General features: G+C 39.2%; 4 protein-coding genes and 1 long non-coding RNA gene across 8 annotated transcripts; 2 read left to right on the forward strand and 3 right to left on the reverse strand.

Moving 5' to 3' along the window:
* The first annotated feature begins 49 nt into the window (after nt 1-49).
* Nucleotides 50-4,625, forward strand: LOC133843758 (polycomb protein Pcl). 3 transcript variants are annotated; one of them, XM_062277439.1, is made up of 6 exons: nt 50-303; nt 527-2,105; nt 2,434-2,606; nt 2,669-3,314; nt 3,382-3,939; nt 4,007-4,625. In XM_062277439.1, exons 2-6 carry the CDS (start codon nt 579-581, stop codon nt 4,445-4,447), a joined length of 3,345 nt encoding a protein of 1,114 aa, XP_062133423.1. In that variant the 5' UTR covers nt 50-303; nt 527-578; the 3' UTR covers nt 4,448-4,625. The 3 variants fall into 3 exon arrangements, with proteins under 3 accessions (XP_062133423.1, XP_062133420.1, XP_062133421.1); XM_062277436.1 differs by having other exon boundaries at nt 51-303; nt 3,379-3,939; XM_062277437.1 differs by having other exon boundaries at nt 51-238; nt 3,379-3,939.
* Nucleotides 4,626-5,379: 754 nt separating this feature from the next.
* LOC133843763 (uncharacterized) lies at nt 5,380-5,823 on the reverse strand. The gene is made up of 2 exons (XR_009894540.1): nt 5,748-5,823; nt 5,380-5,680 (listed from the first exon to the last, which is right to left on the reverse strand). It is a non-coding gene; the product is annotated as an uncharacterized LOC133843763 (long non-coding RNA).
* LOC133843760 (polyadenylate-binding protein) lies at nt 5,484-11,738 on the forward strand. 2 transcript variants are annotated; one of them, XM_062277445.1, is made up of 6 exons: nt 5,484-5,617; nt 7,023-7,207; nt 9,103-9,575; nt 9,640-10,669; nt 10,745-11,056; nt 11,114-11,738. In XM_062277445.1, exons 2-5 carry the CDS (start codon nt 7,042-7,044, stop codon nt 10,996-10,998), a joined length of 1,923 nt encoding a protein of 640 aa, XP_062133429.1. In that variant the 5' UTR covers nt 5,484-5,617; nt 7,023-7,041; the 3' UTR covers nt 10,999-11,056; nt 11,114-11,738. The 2 variants fall into 2 exon arrangements, with proteins under 2 accessions (XP_062133429.1, XP_062133428.1); XM_062277444.1 differs by lacking the exon at nt 5,484-5,617 and adding an exon at nt 6,166-6,356.
* Nucleotides 11,739-12,491: 753 nt separating this feature from the next.
* LOC133843762 (essential MCU regulator, mitochondrial) lies at nt 12,492-13,966 on the reverse strand. The gene has a single exon (XM_062277448.1). It carries the CDS (start codon nt 13,877-13,879, stop codon nt 13,595-13,597), a length of 285 nt encoding a protein of 94 aa, XP_062133432.1. The 5' UTR covers nt 13,880-13,966; the 3' UTR covers nt 12,492-13,594.
* Nucleotides 13,967-15,396: 1,430 nt separating this feature from the next.
* Nucleotides 15,397-19,356, reverse strand: LOC133844694 (ankyrin repeat domain-containing protein 13C). The gene is made up of 2 exons (XM_062278788.1): nt 19,214-19,356; nt 15,397-19,140 (listed from the first exon to the last, which is right to left on the reverse strand). Exon 2 carries the CDS (start codon nt 18,893-18,895, stop codon nt 17,255-17,257), a length of 1,641 nt encoding a protein of 546 aa, XP_062134772.1. The 5' UTR covers nt 18,896-19,140; nt 19,214-19,356; the 3' UTR covers nt 15,397-17,254.
* Between the last annotated feature and the right edge of the window lie 66 nt (nt 19,357-19,422).

Consider the following 19,422-nt stretch of genomic DNA (forward strand, 5'->3'; position numbering starts at 1 on the left):
GCACAAAGGGCTTGTAATAAAGGAGCGCTATCCAACACTACTCATTTAACATTATCCATTCGTTAACACTGTGCATATGCTGAAAAATGGCTGACACTTTTAATTGCCGAATCAAGTGATTGTTTAGTGCATTTTTGCTTAAAATAATGGTGAAAAATGCCGAAAACTACTTATGACTAATAAACGAATGTAATTTAATGTTAAACTAATTTAATGCATGTGTTAAAACACACTAAAGGTATGTAAAATCACGTTTCAAACTGCGGCTTGTCGTTGTGCACGACTGCGTGAGAAAAATTGAAGGTAAGAAGTAGAATACAAAAGGGCCCGCAAACTGTTTTCTTGGTTCTCTCTTTTTTTCTATATGTGTTTGTGTGCAAAGTGTCCGTGTGTGCGTGTGAACAGCAACAAATTGCTTGAAAAAGGCGCCAGTTTGTTGTTGCTAAACCTGAATGAAGAAGAAAAACAACTAGTGCATCAAAAATTAACTGATTTATTTTGTTTTGCTTTCGTTCTTAATTCATAGAAAAGACTGCGCACAAAGCTAAACTCGGCACTAAAAAAGAGAAGTAATCGAAATGATGAACAACCATTTTCACTTGCAACCACATGAGCACAACACGCCACAAAATGTGGCACCACAATTCGCAGGCGCTGTGTCCGCCCCAACCACCTCATACAGTTATTTAACACAACCAGCAACCGGAGCACCAAATGGCCAGCAATGGCTTACCTATCAAATACTTCCGCCTGCGCCTGCAACACTGGCAACAAATGCTGGCGGCGGGTTACCGTCAGCACTAAGTGCCCCAAAGCGGCACTATTATGCAAACGCTACCACAACAACAGCAGCAGCAACGCATCCCAATAGCATTCAAATCACCAACAGCTATGCCACGCAACAGCAGCAGCAGGCACAACAACCGACGCAATCAAGTCCGTTTAAAGCGAATAACATCAATAACATTCGCATTATCAGCACAGCGCCCAATGTTTATAGTTTAAACAAAGGCACAGAACAACTGAATCAATTGTATGCTGCCCCAACATCAACAACAGCCACTGCCACAGCTGCCGAGTTATATGCCCCAGTTGGCGCATACTACACAACATCGGCCAGTTTGCAACCAAAGCTGCAGCCACCGCCATTGGTTCCTGTGAGCAGCAACAGCAATAGTGTTGCACTTGCCACCTTGCCGAACAATGCGGCGCCGTCATCGACAGTGGTTTTGGATCGTATTAACATCTGCATTAACAATCATTACGCGGAGCCAAATCTCTGCCAGCCCTCACCGATAATACCCGCAATACAGCACAAGGCATTGATACCTCTTATCGATAGCAGCACAGCTGACAGCAGCTGTAGCAGCACCAGCAGCTGCATCTCGAACGGTCGAAGCAGCTCAAGCGTCACCAACGCAGTCATTGTGATCGATGAGCCAGATTCCACAACAACCACGCCACACACACCGCCCACAACACCAGAAACTTTGAGCTCGCCCTTGAAGTCTCCAGAAAGCAGCGGCGCCGGATCGCCGACGACACAACTAAAGCAGAGCTACATTAGATCACCGAAAATTGGTCTTGAAGAATCTGCGGCTGTGGTTTCAGCTGCAGCGCCACCAACACCTCCCACACCACCGCCAGTCGTAATAAACCCCGTTCCTGCTCCAGCTGCTGTTCCCGCACCCATCAATTATGCACTGCAAGAGGATGTGTTTATCAAATGCAATGATGGACGCTTCTATTTAGGCACAATAATCGCTCACTCCGAACAACAATATCTGGTGCGATTCGATGATAAGTCGGAGCAATGGTGTGAGCGAGAAAAACTGCGCAAACTGGGTAACGAACCGAGCAATGGGGGCGGTGCAGCCACCAGCACGACTGGACCCATGTGCGTGGCCTGCAAGCGGGCACAACATGATGATATTGTCGAGATTTGCGAACGTTGCGGTCGTGGTTATCATCGCGGATGCACAACAGAAATTGCCAGTGGCGTTTGGTGTTGCAAACGCTGCGCCAAGCCAATGAAGATGCAACCAGCGATTGTGCAACACGAGGCTAACAAACCACCAGGCATTTGTCGACAGCTGCCGTATCATGTAAGTTTGAGTCAAGCAATAATAGCATTATTATACCCGGTATTCAATGACTTTGAAAGGTACTACTACATTATAAAATATTTATATTTTTCATCAGATAGTCAATATCTATTTAGATTAATTGTAAATATAGAGTGTTCTGTTATGCTATTAAGATTTATAAAAAATTATAAATCGATAATACATTTTGAATATATCAAAAATCTGATGTTTGTTTATCAGCTCTTATATTAGCATTTACTTATTCATATTATGAACCTTACATTAAATGACGACAAATAATATTCACGTTATATAGTATAATTAACCATTTGCTGTTGTTGAACAGGTGGACAAGCTGAGCTGGGATGAAAAGCATCGAGTGAATGAAGAGCAAATATATTGCTATTGTGGCAAACCTGGAAAATTCGATTATAATATGTTGCAATGTTGCAAGTGCCGCAACTGGTTTCACACACAATGCATGCAAGACTTTAAGGGCAAATTGTTGCGTGGCGACATGTAAGTTAATTAACTAATCCACTCATTGTTAGAGGTGAAAACTGATTTAATATATCTTACAGGTTTTTCATCTTTTGTTGTACGGTGTGTAACGATGGTGTTGAGTTTGTACGCCGTCTGCAAATCGATTGGGTCGATATGCTGCACATAACGTTGTACAATCTTCGTAAACATCAGCATCAGAAATACCATCATTTACTCAAGGATATTTGGCCATTTATCCTGGAGCAGCGGCAACAGTTTCCCATCTGCGACGAATGGCGTCAGCTTCCGGAAACAACGCTAATGGAACGCATAAAGCATACGTTAAAAGAGTATTCCGATCGTTTTGTTTGTGGTCGCGAGTTTAAACGTGCGCCGGCTTACTATGCGCTAAGGCACAGTGGTCCACCATTGACACCGAGTGTGTTTCTACAGCCAGACGAAGAGCTTAGTGATGAGCTGTTGGTTGATAAGTTTAGATTATTACTGATGCCTGGAGAAGTGCAGAAGACAAAAGTTCATACAAAGCGAGCGCGAGATAATGCTACAAAGATCGCTTCCGCCAAGGATGTGTACGAGTTTCACACAGATGAGGACGAGGAGGAGGCAGTGGAAGCTGAAGCAGAGGTAGATACCAGCGAAGATGAAATTCCCATTAAACAAATCATGGATATGGCCAAAAAGCAAAGCAACCAACAAATAACTGTAACAGTCGAAGAGCCACAGGTAGGCATATCAATAGATTATTAATTAATCTGCAACATATATTAACTTGTTATCATAATTATAGCAGATTTGCAGCACACCAGAATGCACGCCCGATCTAGCCGATGATAATGCCAACGATGGTGAGCCTCCTAAACTCATGGCACCTGCACCACCTCAGGTCGATGTTGCGGTCAATGGCAACAGCAATAGCAATGGCAATAGCCGTAAACGCAAAGCATTCCGTTCGTCGAAACGTTACGACAGCAGCCGCAACTGTGATCTCTCGTCTGATGAGAACTCGAGTAGCAGCCGTGGCACCAGTTCACTGGATCTCATCATACCACCGCCAGCTAATTTCCTTGGTCGCAACAATCCCTTCCTGATGGCCACGCCCAAGAAGTCAACGCAACAGCGTAATGTCGGCACCGCTGTTGGCGTTGCTGGCATCATCAACAGCATTTTCAAGCTGAAGCATAATGCCAAGCATTTGAGCAATATTGAGCTGGTCAAGGCGGGAACGGCTGCGCAACAGCCGCGCATGGTGCGCACCATTAAGCGAAGACTGAGTGCCAAAGATATTACCATTGGGCCTAATCAGGAGGTGCGCCGTCGGCGCACCAGGCGCCTGACGACGGCCATCGAGGTGAGTTGTGTTTTCCACTCTTGCTTATCTAACATACTAATAGTTTTATTTGGAATCTGATTTGCAGGTGATCAACACCACAACAATAAATCCCATACCTAGCCACTACTTTCCCATCTATGCCAAAGATTTGCAGCCACCGCCGCCTGTACCGTTGCTGCCACCAGAAAAACCAACGCACGGTCGCCTGCTGCGTCAACGACCACAAAAGTCACGCGGCGGTTCGCCGGGCGACAGTCGACGCAATTCGACCAGTTCCACGGCCACCAATGTCAGCAGCAGCGCCAGCAGTGGTGGCGCAACCGTTAATGCTCACTCGATGCTGGACTTGAAGCAATCGGTGAACAGATACTTTGGCGGCGCCATGAATCGCATCGATGCTGGCGAATCGTTTGCTATACGCGCAAAACGGCGAATGGGAAATGGACAAGTTCAGTATCTGGTAGAATGGGGAGGCGATGCAGCAGCCACCACTACTTCAACCACGATGGCAACGAATGGAAACTAAACATAACATAAGATTTATTCGGATTAATTATTTTTTATTATTTTCTTTAGGTTTTTTATTCAATTATTTTTTAAGCAGTATACTGCCAATTTTTTAGGCCCAATTTTAGTTTTGTTAATCTTTGAGAATCGACTGCCAACATAGTAAAATATTCAACAAATGTTTGGCATTCAAAAAATGCAACTGATTACAGGTTTTAATTGTGCAATGGCAGTTAATGGTTGAATTAAGTAACAAAAATTCAAAATTTCTATATACAACAATTTGGCTCTTAAAAGTATTACAACATTAACTAATGCTATCGTTTAATTGCATAAATTTACTGCTGAAAAAGTGAACCGTATTAAAGTATACACAATTATTCGCAAGAATATGGTAGTTAAGTTTCAGTTCAGTTCCAACTATTTTATAATTTATATACATATATATTTTCGAAAAATATATATTTAATGTACTTGAAGATAAACAAATCATGTTATGCATACAAAATCTATTTGAGGTGTACTAAACACAACACAAATTTATTAAAGCAAATCAATTAGGAATAAACAAATTTACCCATAGATTAGATATAATATAATTCATTAATTTTAGAATTACATTAAAAAAAATCTATACGAAATCAAAATCGAGTTGAACGTTGAAAAAAAATCTCATGCATTTGCATTATAAAATAACAAATCGAGCATTAAGCTACATATATGTGTGTAAAATGTTTAAATAAATGTTTATACTTAATACTCTTAAAAAACAGTCAGTCTCCGGTAGTCAATGAAAAATAATGCAGGGATGATTTTGATATGAAATTGCGAAATTCAGTTATCAAAAGTTCCTTGAATCATAGTAGGCGACAGAGGCGATGAAAAATGTTGACACTTCATTTTTGGCCTGTGTCAGTCTGCCTGCTACCTCATTAGGAGACACACTTTGAAACTAAAAATTGGTTTATTACCCAAAAATAAACTTAAAAAAAAATAATTAATAACTTGTTCAATGCAGTCTTTACATTGCATTTCTTGAGTGTTCTTTATTTCGTAAAAAATACAAAAATCAAAAAAAAAAGTTACATTTTTACAAGTGAAGTTAAACATTTAATACTTTTGTTCGTCGTGTTCGTCTTTTCAAGGCTTTGATTCTGAATAACATCGAATTTGCTGCACCGCAAAATCGGTAAGTTCAATTGGGGGAATTCCAGGTTAGATTTCCATGTTTCTAGAAAAATCCGTCCTACAACTTATGTATGTATTAAATGATCTTTATATGTAAAGATTTCTATATAGAAATCATCGTTTTATATTACTCCTTAAAGTTGTCATATTTTTCGTCTTTAATATATGCACCTTTGTTAATATTATTAATATACATAAGTATGTACATAGGTACGTACATACATATGCATGTATGTATATATTTATGTAAATAATTTAGCTTAATGAAGAAAGAAGTATTGTCAGCAAAAGTTGTCAAAAGTACTGCGGGGTAATTATACTAATTACTACAAACAAATATTGTACAAAGTTAGCAAAATTATCATTTCAATTAACCATAAAACATGCATAGAATATTTTGATTTTGTATTGTCAACGAACTCATAGTGTTGGAAAACATTTGCATGCGGTGTTGGCCAATGAACACAAATGTCAAACGTGCGATGTGAGCGAGTCGCATTTCTCTTCACGTACCGCCGAGTTATTTTCTCCCTCCCTGGATGAAGGCGAGAGCAAAATTCGGCGAGTCGAGTAGAGTCCGTTTAAGTGAGCGGTCGTGGTTTCGCTTAGCACACGACTTATCACATATTTTTTTGTGAAGAAAAAAATCTTAAAAAAAATAAAAAAAAAATTAAAAATATAAAAAGTAACCAAAAAAAATTGTAAAAAGTAGCAAAAAAATTCGAGCAAGTGCTGAAAACGTAAGTACAGCAAAAGCAACAAATGCAATACAAAGCAAAATCGAAATTTTCTTGTGAAATGTGATTCGTGTGCCACGCAAGATGGCGACGTAAGCTGTCGACCAAAAAGAGCGCATTAAATTGCTAAAGATATCGAACAAAGACCCAGCCCCACTATGTGATGATTTGCAAGCTGTGAATTGAGTGTGGCTTGCATTACGGAATGATTTTAATATTTAAATTTAAAGTATATTTAACAATTCGGGTGCGGACGAAACTTATGCATGTACATTATGGTGTGCGCATGTGGAAATTTTCCAACATGAGTTCTGCATGTTAGTGTGATGTGTGTGAGAGTGTGTGAAAGAAGGAAAGACGACCACAGCAACAACAAAGCACATGCCTATGCCGCGCGCAGTGTTGCCATGTCGACCAATCGACTCGACTATCGTCCAACTGTCACATGCGTCAGTATTGCCACACAGACACGCACACGCACGTACCCACTCTCACACATGTACGGGCGAAGAGCTAAAACAAAAACCACGCCGCTTTTTTGTTCTTATTTTATATTTGCGATTTTTTTCCCCTTTTAGAGAAATGAGAAAAGCGATCGCTGTTTTCACATATAAAATGATTGATAATTGATTGACGATTATTTTACATCTATAATTTTGTAATATTTAGGAGGACCTAATCACCAAAAATGGCTTCATTATACGTGGGTGATTTGCACCAGGATATTACTGAAGCGTCACTATTCGACAAGTTCTCCTCTGCTGGACCAGTTCTCTCCATTCGCGTGTGCCGCGACGTGATTACCCGTCGCTCGTTGGGCTATGCCTACGTCAATTTCCAGCAGCCAGCCGATGGTGAGTAATAACGATCGCTAAAGAAAACATTGTGAAATCCATATTACATTGATGGGATGTGGTCTCCAAAGGTATAGGGGGAGGAACCCCCACAATGACACAAGCAACTGAAAACACGTGTACAATTTTTTGCAATTACACACACAGGCGCATACACTCACAGTACAACAGAGCGTCTGCTTGTCTTTGTGTGAGTGAGTTAAATTCCAGTTTTTGTGTGGCTGAAAGTGAAAGAGAATAAAGGGAGGGAGGGAGAGAAGAAATAAACAGCTGGCCTGTTGCCTGCCTGGCCACTCGGCAGTCGTCTAGTCATCACAAACTGGAACGCTCCACACAAATTGCAATTTTGATGCTATAATATTTCTTCACTTCACAACAGCTTATCGCTCACGCCACGCCCCGTTCTGCTATCGCCTCGTCTCACAATGGCGTCAGTTTTGTTTTGCCTGCATCATTATTGTATCCAAGTGGACTCTCACACACACACATATGAACAGTCTCGCGGAGAGAAGTTGTATATAGATTTATCATGGTGTGTGTCGTCAACATGTGTTTATTGTTTATGCTCAGCGCGCGCATTTGAGAAACTCGCTTTATCTATTTATAGGTTAGATTTGATGTTGCGAATATTTCAACTCTTCAACGTTTAGTTTTCATGTGCCTCCGTGGCAAAATCTCTGAACATTCCAACGAAAACCAAAACAAAATACTTTTCACTTTTTTTGTGTGTTAACTTTCACTTTTTTAAAGCTAAAATGCAAGGCCATTGGCAGACGAGACGCGCGCCTTAGATTCATTCATATACTACTGTTGTTGCTGCTCATTCATTCATTAACACGTGTAAATTCTTGATATGCTAAAGACCAAAAATACATGACACTTGAAGCCATGTTTCCCTCTTTGTCTTGTCTTGAAAAAACGAAAACAAAACTTTCACCACAAAACTATAAACTACGCGTCTCGCCACTTCTGTTGTTGATTACGAAAAGGTCGTTTACATTTTGGTTTATTTATTTTTTTTATTGAATTAACGCACGGACTTGTGTGAAAGCGTAGTCATCGCATCGCATCGTCGCATTCCGCAAAGTTTACTGAACTTCGCCTTTTGGTCTCCAATTTGTTGTTTATGCTTTTTAAGGTTAGAAAGAGTCGTGCAACTTCTACCCATTGGTTGGTCAAATTATATTTACCATTTTGAGCCGACTAAGATTCAAAGTTGCTAAATTAACCTATGAACGTGACTTACCATGTAGATGAGTTCCCTTTCTCTCATTTACAGAAGTAGAAGCGTTACAAAAATTAAAGTTAAATGGTTCTAGTAGATAGCACCTTATACCCTTAGTCAATGTATTCACAATGAAATGGCTGAGATTTGAAGGCGCCAGAGTAAAGTACGCAACTCACCAAAGTAAACGAACCCAATGTAATTTACTTAAGTGGGGAAGCTTTATAACTTAATAGGTTTCAACTTAGAACAGTCCTCAGCAACTTCTACCCATTGGTTGGTCAAAAACCTCTATTTTGAGCCGACTAAGATTCATTGTTGCTAGAGCGAAGCACGTAACTTACCATGTAAATGAGTATAGTTGTCATTTGCAGAAGTAGAAGCGTTACAGCATTAAATCGTATGATTTGTAGTATAGAAGGCTTAGGCAACTTCTACCCATTGGTTGGTCAAAGTTTCTTTTGTTTTGTGCCGGCTAAGATTCAAAGTTGCTAGAGAAATGCTGTTGCAGACTTGACTTACCATGTGCCGAGGTTTTTGCATTGCCCAGCGCAGAAGTAGAAGAGTCACAAAATTGTTTATAATTGACGATCCATTTAATGAGAATGAATACCTTATGAATTATTACTAATTATTGTTTATCTATTATTATCTTATTCTATTTGTATAGCTGAGCGTGCTTTGGATACAATGAATTTTGACTTAGTTCGTAACAAGCCCATACGCATTATGTGGTCGCAGCGCGATCCCTCATTGCGCCGTTCTGGCGTTGGCAATGTGTTCATAAAGAACTTGGATAAGACCATTGATAATAAGGCCATTTACGACACTTTCTCAGCCTTTGGCAACATTTTGAGCTGCAAAGTTGCAACCGATGAGAAGAGCAATTCCAAAGGTTATGGCTTTGTGCATTTTGAAACAGAGGAGGCTGCCAATACGTCCATCGACAAGGTCAATGGTATGTTGCTCAATGGCAAGAAAGTCTACGTTGGCAAATTCATCCCACGCAAGGAGCGCGAGAAGGAGCTGGGCGAGAAGGCCAAACTCTTCACAAATGTCTATGTAAAGAACTTTACCGAAGAATTTGATGATGAGAAACTCAAGGAATTCTTTGAGCCATACGGCACTATCACCAGCTACAAAGTAAGTATCTTAGTAATTGCCGCTCTTATTTAGCTGGATTGTAAATATACGATTTTGATCATAGGTCATGTCCAAGGAGGACGGCAAGAGCAAGGGATTCGGTTTTGTGGCCTATGAGACCACCGAGGCTGCTGAGGCCGCCGTCCAGGCACTAAATGGCAAAGAAATGGGCGAAGGCAAGTCATTGTATGTGGCCCGCGCCCAAAAGAAGGCCGAGCGCCAACAGGAGCTGAAGCGCAAGTTCGAGGAACTGAAGAAGAAGCGTCACGAATCCGTATTTGGTGTTAATTTGTACGTGAAGAATCTAGACGATTCCATTGACGATGATCGTCTGCGTAAGACGTTCTCGCTGTACGGTACTATCACATCGGCTAAGGTCATGACTGATGAGGAGGGTCGCTCCAAGGGCTTCGGTTTCGTGTGCTTCATTTCGCCGAATGAAGCCACTTGCGCCGTCACTGAACTGAACGGTCGTGTGCTCGGCAGCAAGCCATTGTATGTGGCACTGGCTCAGCGCAAGGAGGAGCGTAAGGCACACCTCGCTACACAGTATATGCGCCACATGACTGGCATGCGTATGCAGCAACTTGGACAAATATTCCAGCCGAATACCGCCAGCGGTTTCTTTGTACCCACAATGCCGCCAGGCCAGCGTTTCTTCGGCCCACAGTTGGCCACACAGATGCGCAACACACCACGCTGGGCTCCACCAGTGCGTGCCCCAGCTGCTGTGCCGAGCGTGCAGCCAGGCACTGCATCCGCCGCTGCTGGTGGATTCCAAGGTGCTGGCGGTGCGGTGCCCACACAGTTCCGCCAGTCTGCAGCCGGTGCCCGTGGCGCACAGCCTCAGCCAGTGCAGGGCACGCATGCAGCTGCTGCCGCCGCCGCGGCCAATAATATGCGCAGCTCTGGAGCCCGCGCTATCACTGGCCAACAATCGGTGGCCGCACCGAATATGCAAATCGCTGGCGCTCAAATTCCCGGCGGTGCTCAACAGCGTACTGCTAGCTACAAATACACAGCCAACATGCGTAATCCGCCGGTTCAACAGATGCAGCAGGCCCAGCCAATGCAGCAGCAGTTGCAGGGCAACAGTAAGTCAAATGTCACATTACATTTCTTTGAATATTTTTGCTAAATTAGCATGTACCATCTTCAACACGTTACAGAGCAAGAGAAACTTGTCGCCTCTCTGTTGGCCAATGCTACGCCTCAAGAGCAGAAGCAGATCTTGGGCGAGCGTCTGTATCCGATGATTGAGCGCATGCACGCTACACTTGCTGGCAAAATCACTGGCATGTTGCTCGAGATTGAGAACTCAGAGCTTATGCTTATGCTGGAGGATAAGGAGGCACTCAAGGCTAAGGTGGAGGAAGCTGTGGCTGTGCTGCAGGTTCATCGCGTCACCGATCAAGCCAACTAAGCTCGAACAACAAAAAAGCGGATTAAAAATTTTTACAAATCACTCGACACCTAAAAATGTAAGTGAAGTTTATATTCATTATGGAATTAAATGCTAATTGTTTTCTCTCTTACAGTTTTTTCCCTCATTCACTTTCAATTTTATAAAAACAGAAATAGTTCGCATTTTGATGCTCATGCAAAGAAAAAAACGCATCGAATGACGAAAGAAACGAGAAACAAAATAAAGAGGATAGGAAATTCCAGAAGAGCCGGTTATATTTCTATCGCGACGAACCAAACAATTTCAATCATTTAATTTCGAACGCATTTACGCAAATACTGGAACCCTGAGCTGAGGAAGTCAAAAACCAGCTTTCAACTAAACACAACAAGCACAGAATTTTATATATATATATATATTTATATAATGTATACGCAGATAAAGTTTTCATAATTTTGCGACTCAAATGAAAAGAAAAACCCAAACACAATGAAGAGGATGTAAACAAACACAGATACACTTGATTTACATATAGATTTGTGTGTATGTATATAAATATATATATAAATGTTTTCCCGATTTATTTTTTTTTTGCTAAACTGAATAATTATTTTGTATGCGTAAGCATAGAAACACAGTGCAGAATAAATGCAAAACGAATGCAAAAATTTTAAATCTTCGGTAATGAAATTATACAAATAATTGAAATTGTGACATTCGTCGATGTTAGTTTCTTGTAGCATCCATAAGCAAACACTTTAAAAGAATTTTCGTACACTATTTTTATGTTTTTTAATCTTTCAAACAACATCAACAAAAGCGAAAGTAAAATGTAATATTTTTTCTGTAATTTCAACAAGAAAAGTCACTTTTAAAAAATATGAAAAAAATAATACAAAAAAATTGCAAAAAACTTAAAATAAATAAAAACGAAAAAATGTAAAAGAAAAACGAGAGTTATAGAGCAGAGAAAAACAAACCAACAACAAAAACAACAACCGCAAGAATATGAGAGTCAAGTTTTTGCTACTTTGAAAACCAACAAAAAATCAATATGTTGAGAAAAATACAATTTTAAAAGCAAACATAAACGCAAAGAAAAGAAAAAATTAAAAGAAAAACCATGCAAAAAAATTGAAAAATCTATGTAAAAAACTAAAAAAAAAACATACATATACATATATAAATATATTAAAACATATATGAAAAATACAAGAAAACATGAAGAGCGCTAAAGCGCGAAAAATCGCGTGAAAAGAATTTCAAGAGGGAGGGGGAATGCGAGAAAAAAAGATTTTTATGTTTATTATCAACAAAGTAAAAACAGAAATTTCAAATTCATTACAATTTGCATATATATATATGAATTTATATATATATATAACACATATATATATATATATTTAATATATTGGGAAATTAAAGAAAATATGTAAATCGAGCGAACGCCAAGTTATTTTTTATTATTTGCGTTCAGCCTTTTGTTAGATAAGATGTTTTTACACCATGCATACGATTATTAAACAGATAAAACAAAGGGATAAAAAGAATAAGCCGTGCGCATGTTGCATGCAGCAGTGAAAATAAAATTCATATTTTTTTATTAAACAACAAGAAAAAGCAAGAAAAAAATATTTGAAAAAATTGCAAAATACAAAAAAAAACATTTATACAGCCGCAAGAAGATATTTCAAATATATATAACAAAAACCAACAAACAACACACAAATAACCGAAACCCGATTTGGAATATTAAAGATTTTTTGAGTATATTGCTGAAGAGATCAAGAAGATCAAGCGAATTAAACACCTTTTTATTCAAATCAAAGACAACATAAATACAAAACATACACACACACATAAACATTTTATATATATATATATATAGCAGATATATATTTAAAGCGATATAAGAACAAACAATAATTTGTATTATTCAAAATCGTGACAAATATATAAACGCCGCTTTTGAGCCAATCTAAGAAAAGAAAATAATTGAATGATTTTTTGAAGTAGGCGCACAGCAAGCAGTCAAAAAATAACAGTCAAAAAATACTTTGTACACCCTGAAAATTTAATTAAATAAAATTCCACTTCGGCAAAAACACCAAGCCAGAAAATGTTTTATTTCACTTTCAGTAATGAAGAAAATGGGTAAGATATTATGGTACCAATTAATGGGTTGTAACTAAGTCCAAAAACATCATCCATCCCGCAGAATTTATGAGCATGGCGTACATATTCGCAAGTTGCTATTTTTATATTATGCATGTATTGCTTAGCTTTCCCAGACCATTATATAAGATGCCGTACATGTGTTTTATTTTGATAATCACGATTTAATTCTATAACGTTTGTCATTACAAAAACTTAGCAAATATTATTCCAAGGGGAAATAATTTAATAAATAATTGTAGAATTTAAATGAACAATTTGTGTTGACATTTAAGTGCGTATTGTCCCTTAAAGTTAGATAGTTTAACAATGCAAAGTATATTGAATTAGATGAATAAAGTTTTGGCTTTTATGGCTTAGCTGAAAGGAGAACTCTATGCTGTCCGGCCCATCCATTTTGTGACTAGAGCAGGCTTTGTTTATTGTCTCCGGAGCATATTTAGTCCTCATCATCATCATCATCGGAGGGCACAAACAGATCGTTCTCTTCCAAAAAGTTCGCAACATTCTTACTAATGGTGGCACCTACAAAGAGTCCAGGAATCACAGCACAGATGATGGCGAACAAACCAAAGGGCATCTCCCCTGGTTTTGGCTTCAAGGCTCCACTACGGAAGTGAACTCCTGACATTTGGCGAGTAATATTGACTTCTTTACGGACACTTTGACGAGCCAGTTGATGAATGGCAGCGTTGAATGGGTTTGCCAAACGTGAAACAATCATGTTGGTGTCCTTTTTATTAGCTTTCCCTATGTATTTTTTTATATTAATATATATAAGTATGTACAATATAGAGGTGGAACAACGTCAATGACTCAATATATCGATGATTAAGAATCATTAAAAATCGGTTTCTTTGAAAAAAAAATTTAAATATATATATAGTTTTGTTCCTTACAAAGAGTGTAAAATTAAATTTATTTTCTTTTAATTCAATTTCCTTTAACGGTAACGCATGAAATAAAATGCAAACATACAAATCGGAATATATGTAAAGGCACTGCCCAGTATTTTTCGGTATATTTTTCAGTCAATCAATGTATATCGAGGTGAAACCACAAAACAAATTCACCTCACTATAGTATTATGTTAAATATGCGCGCCAAGTTTTGAACATTTTACCACTCACAGGAATAAAATCCTTGCTTTGAACACAATGAAGTATTTGATATTTGATATAAATCACTTTCAACAAAAAAGAAAGAATAATAATAATAAATCATTTCTACGTTATATGACCTCTTCAGCATAAAATCGCAATTGAATGCTACAATGTTTTATAGATATTTGTAAAGTATATTTATACGCCTTCAGATGCTTCTTGCCCAGCATAGGCTGCTGCAGAATGCTGATGTCATTCATCGCCTTGTTGCTTAAATGCTTTTGCTCCACAACACACGCTGCTGCTGTGAACTTGTGGAAATCGACGTCTTTGAATTCACCAATTGATTATATTTTACACATTGTTGCTATCTATTTTAAACAATTTTTACTCAAAAAGTATTTATCGTTTATTTTGCAGTGAAAGCAGCACCACAGGTTTTGGTCCAATTTAGTTTACTAGATTTGGAAAAAGTTCAGTCCAGTTCAATTAAACTTATCGATCTTGAAGTGACGTGAGAACTGGAAACTAAAACGGAACTGATCCATTCGACTTTGAAAAATTAGATTGTTAATAGTTTGATAAAACTAAATTATAAGTAATAACTAGCAGTTCATTCATTTTTGGCAATTGAAATTAAATTGTATGAATTTCAGTCAAAGGAAGAAAATGTTCAACGGGAATACTCTGCTTAGACTGGGCTGCATCATTGAACATGTTCGTTAAATAGAATTTCCGGCGGCATCATTCTATAAGCGGCTATGTGTAAGAGAGGGACGCCTAATGGAACCACATCATTGAAGCAGATGTATGTACGTACTTGTTATAAATAGGGTTTAAAATGATCCAAGCTTTCAAATGCCACTAAATAATCGATATAGACTGCCTTGGATTAATGTCAAATTAGTGCCGCACCAAAGGAGGCGCACATTTTAAATAACATAGATAATCGTTTTTTGATAAAATTGTTTTATTCTTGTTGCATTCGTGTTACAGTTTACAGGTTTGTTTGTGTATTTGTGTTTACATCATAGAGCGTTTATAAATGCTCACAGGTTACATTTAAATATGTTTTGTATCAACTAGAAAAAGTTACCTATATTAGCATTGATTGTGTGTTTTAAAAATATCTTTCGCATTCTCTGTGTGATAATATTGGGTTTCATTTATTTATATTGATATTGGGATAATATTTCCCTAGCGGTATTGTGGTTATATAGCAAATTTGTGCTCTCTACACAATAAACAATAACATTTTCGTGGAAAAGCATAATAATAAATAAGCATAAATATTATGGGCTATCAATGCGGATTAAGTGGTAAAAGTTGTAGCGCTAGCCACATGTTAATAAACAAAATAGTATATACAATACACACATACGAAGTAAAATAAATAAATGCATGAATGAAATTGGAACTATCTGTGTACATAAAGTTGTTTATATTCTGAAGCTGGCTAACTTTTTGTGACCTCGAAAATACTTTTGTTGGTTATGAAACTTTGTTTAGGAAACGATTAGCGGACGATTGTTTTAGCTTAATACATAAATAACTTAGATAGTAGACATTTGTTATTTAACTATTACTAGGCAAACATCATGGTATACTCCTTCGTATGACAAATGATATTATAAGTAGAGCATCCTTAAAATCATCATTAAATTAGTTTGATGGAAATAGTAAAAGAGGTTTCAAGTGGCATGTTTTTCGGTTTTGTAAATACATATTTACCGTGTTATTACTTAGATTAAAACAAAATTGAAAATTGCACTAAATATTACAAAAAAATGAACATATAATACGAAAAAATAATAATATACAATTGCGTATACAACTTTGTTGAATATCGCTCGCTCTACAAATGATAATAAATCAACAACTGATAATTAAATCGAATACATTTTGATATTGTTTGTGATTAACTGATGAGAAAGTTGATTCTTGATTGACGATATTTGAAAATGAAAATGTGTTTTGCTAGCCACTTGACAGTGTTTTATTATCATTGCTGCCAGAACTGAATCATTGGGCCAGATAAAGAAAAGTGGACGGGAGCAAAAGCACGAGTCACGATTAGATAATTCTTTTAACCATGACAAATCTGTGGAGAATGTTATTAAGTTAAGTCAAATCACATAAACTCATCAGCCTAGTGCAACAATAAATATAGGAAAGTGTTACAAAAATGAAGGTAAAAACAATATATGAAAGTTATAGTCGATTATATTCGACTCTGAGATACCCGGAACCCATAGCTATGAAAGCAATATACAAAATATGATAGGGAAGTGTAATCAAGGGTATTGATCTGAAAATTACGAGGTTATTAACTTTCAATTGAGTTTTAGAAATGCACAACACTTAATTCATCTCATATAGTTATATAAAAATTATTTAGGAAGACAGACAGACCGAGGTTATGGGTTACTGACCTGCAAGGTTGATCACATCCACAATTATTTGAGTGATCTACCTTACCTACATATATACTCTAAATATTTAGCTTGCTTTGGGTACCGAGTATAATCGGTATTGCGACAATGACACTTGTTAGGGATTGATCAGGGTTACAAAGTATGAAATACAATTAGTTAAATCGACACACAGGTGTCCAAAACAAATTCAATTTGTTGTTTTCTCTTTTCTTAGTATAAAATTGCAATTTCCAGAGCGTTACATTTTAATGAACGAAATAAAAATGAAGGGGGGACACACATTCTATAATTTAACCGATTGATAATTTTGTGGTGAAAATTGCAATTTTCTTACTGACTGTTGAATGCAAGCGTTTGGGGGCAAGTGGGGAGGGACAAGAGGAATTGAAAGAGGACCGCCTGCCATCCTTAATCAAAATCCGCAATAGACGTTCGATTGCTGCTATTGCCGCTTTTGCCCTTTCCGCTGCTGCTACTGCTGCTGTTGCGATTCAAATCCATTGGCTTGGCGGAGCTCGGCGTGTTGGCTGCTGATGAGGATGACGATGATTCATCGCTAGGTCATAAGTCATGGAAACGCCGCACATCCTCCCAATAGTGCGATGGTATCTCAAACAGTTTTGCGGATATATTATCGCGAAACTCAAACTTCTGAAACGTCACCTTTGCCGTCACCGTATGCAGAACAGGTATCTCGATCTTAACCGGAAAACCCGTGGGTAGTTTAAGTGTTACAAATTCCCGCAGCTTGTTTATGTGCTTGAGCGGTGCCACCACCTCAAGCACATCGAGCAGCATGTCCACGCTGAGCGGAAAATCAGCACTCATTGCAACCGTGGCACGCAACGTTTTGTTCGATTGCTTGTGAACTGGTGTCCGACCCAGTTGCGGACATTTGCCAACGGGTGCGCTTATGTACTCCGTCCAGGTGACACTTGTGGCAGGTGGCGGTTGCAACGAACTGCGACGCGGTAGCTCCGGTAATGTGAGACTGCTGCCCGTTGGTGTCGTCGCCGCATTCGAGTCTAGCTGGCCGCCGACTCCGACGCTGCCGCCTCCACTGCCACCTTTGGTGATTGTCTCGACAATGGCGCGATTCTTTTGCAAGTCCTCGTGGGACAGATGCTCTCGTCGCTTGCGCTGCTTCAACACCAGTCCCTGTATGGTATAGATCTCACATTGATACTGTCCACCTATTAATTCCTTGCGATTCGCTCTAAATAGCCAGCCACGTTGGGCGCGCGCAAACTGTATTGTTTTGGTGGACATTTGTGTGGCTAATATATCCGTGGACATAAGTACATCCACCTCGTCTTCCATGTCGGATTCCTCGTAGCGTAAACGTTGATAGCATTGCTGTTCATTGTCCAGCAGCACCAACGATTCGTTGGGCGGCGCTTCGCCTCGAAACAAAAACGAGATATCGCCACGATCCCAGCGCATATCATTAAAGTCCACCAACGTGGTATCTAGACGCAACGAGGCGCCGCATTTGTAGAGCCGGCAAATGTCTGAGGGCAAGATCCGAGAGACAAGCGGCAGCCACGACTGAAAATCCCACTTGAACTCCATATAAAAGTCCTGCATCTGTTGCAACGCTTGCACGAGTCGTTCGCGTCGACTCTCCATGTGTTCACGCGACTGCAGCTTCAACATGCGCAGCACCTGCGTGATGGTCTGACGATGGCCATAACTAATGGCTTCGGCCAACGGTGACCAGCCCTCATTGTTCTTTACCTTGACTGGCGCATTTTGGGCTAACAGGAGGCGCACACAGCAGCTTCTGCCCAGCATAACGGCCAGATGGAGCGGTGTATTGCCATGCGTGTCTCTGGTAGCTACTTCACTGGCCGCTGTGCTCAGCAGCAAGCGACGCTGCAACGTTCGAATGTCGTTTTCAAAAACGCTCCGATGCATTGGATACTCGACACAGTCATCGGGCAGTGGGGCAGGCTCTGGGGCAGTTTTTTTTGGTTGTTCATTTGTTGTAGTTGATGGTGCTATTGTAGTTGCTACTGGTGTTTGGGCTGTTGCTGTTGTCGTCGCCGTCGCAGTTGTTGTATCGTCATCATCGTCGTCACCCTCGCCCGCCGATTGATACTCATCTGATTCGGAATCATCATCATCGTCGCTGTTGGTCTTCTGTTTGGGTTGTTCCACCTTCTGACTGTTCTCACACTCGCCCACTTGTTCTTTGGACATGTTTCACTCACCAACGCTGTTTTAAACACACTTTGCATACAAATCGATGCTCTTTTTATAAAAGATATTTCCTATTTCGCTTGACCGTCCAAAAAAAGTGCTCTGTTTATTGATTATTATTAGCGATGGACTAAACGCAGCACTGTGTCTAACATATCGATAATGTATCCTATCGATTGGGCGCGTGTTCACTCACATTACCACGAATTTGAATGGTTCAGCTCTTGATGTAATGGCGCCAAACTCTTTTTTCACACAATGTTCAACACAACATAAGTGATTAAAAATAAATTTAATTTGACAGAAATTCAGTCTTACCATTGGAACAGCAATGGCACAATGCAAAAGTGCTCATAGCTTGCTATTTAGCGCATATCAATGGAAATCGACCATCTCTAATGCGGCTCTTACACGGTGCATTTTCAATTTGCCTGTGCATTTGTAAATCAAACTGTTGTTGGGATTAAAGGAATATTTGGACTGGCACATAGAAAATGACAAGAGTGTCAAAGTGTTCACACAAGTGT

Source organism: Drosophila sulfurigaster, chromosome 3, assembly GCF_023558435.1.
Source record: "Drosophila sulfurigaster albostrigata strain 15112-1811.04 chromosome 3, ASM2355843v2, whole genome shotgun sequence".
Lineage (NCBI taxonomy): Eukaryota > Metazoa > Arthropoda > Insecta > Diptera > Drosophilidae > Drosophila > Drosophila sulfurigaster.

Coding starts and splice junctions, on each gene's coding strand:
- LOC133843758 (XM_062277436.1), top strand. CDS start 579: ATGATGAACAACCATTTTCACTTGCAACCACATGAGCACAACACGCCA. Junction 2,106..2,433: donor GTCGACAGCTGCCGTATCAT/GTAAGTTTGAGT, acceptor GTTGTTGAACAG/GTGGACAAGCTGAGCTGGGA. Junction 3,315..3,378: donor TAACAGTCGAAGAGCCACAG/GTAGGCATATCA, acceptor TCATAATTATAG/CAGATTTGCAGCACACCAGA.
- LOC133843760 (XM_062277445.1), top strand. CDS start 7,042: ATGGCTTCATTATACGTGGGTGATTTGCACCAGGATATTACTGAAGCG. Junction 7,208..9,102: donor TTTCCAGCAGCCAGCCGATG/GTGAGTAATAAC, acceptor CTATTTGTATAG/CTGAGCGTGCTTTGGATACA. Junction 9,576..9,639: donor GCACTATCACCAGCTACAAA/GTAAGTATCTTA, acceptor TTTTGATCATAG/GTCATGTCCAAGGAGGACGG.
- LOC133843762 (XM_062277448.1), bottom strand. CDS start 13,879: ATGATTGTTTCACGTTTGGCAAACCCATTCAACGCTGCCATTCATCAA.
- LOC133844694 (XM_062278788.1), bottom strand. CDS start 18,895: ATGTCCAAAGAACAAGTGGGCGAGTGTGAGAACAGTCAGAAGGTGGAA.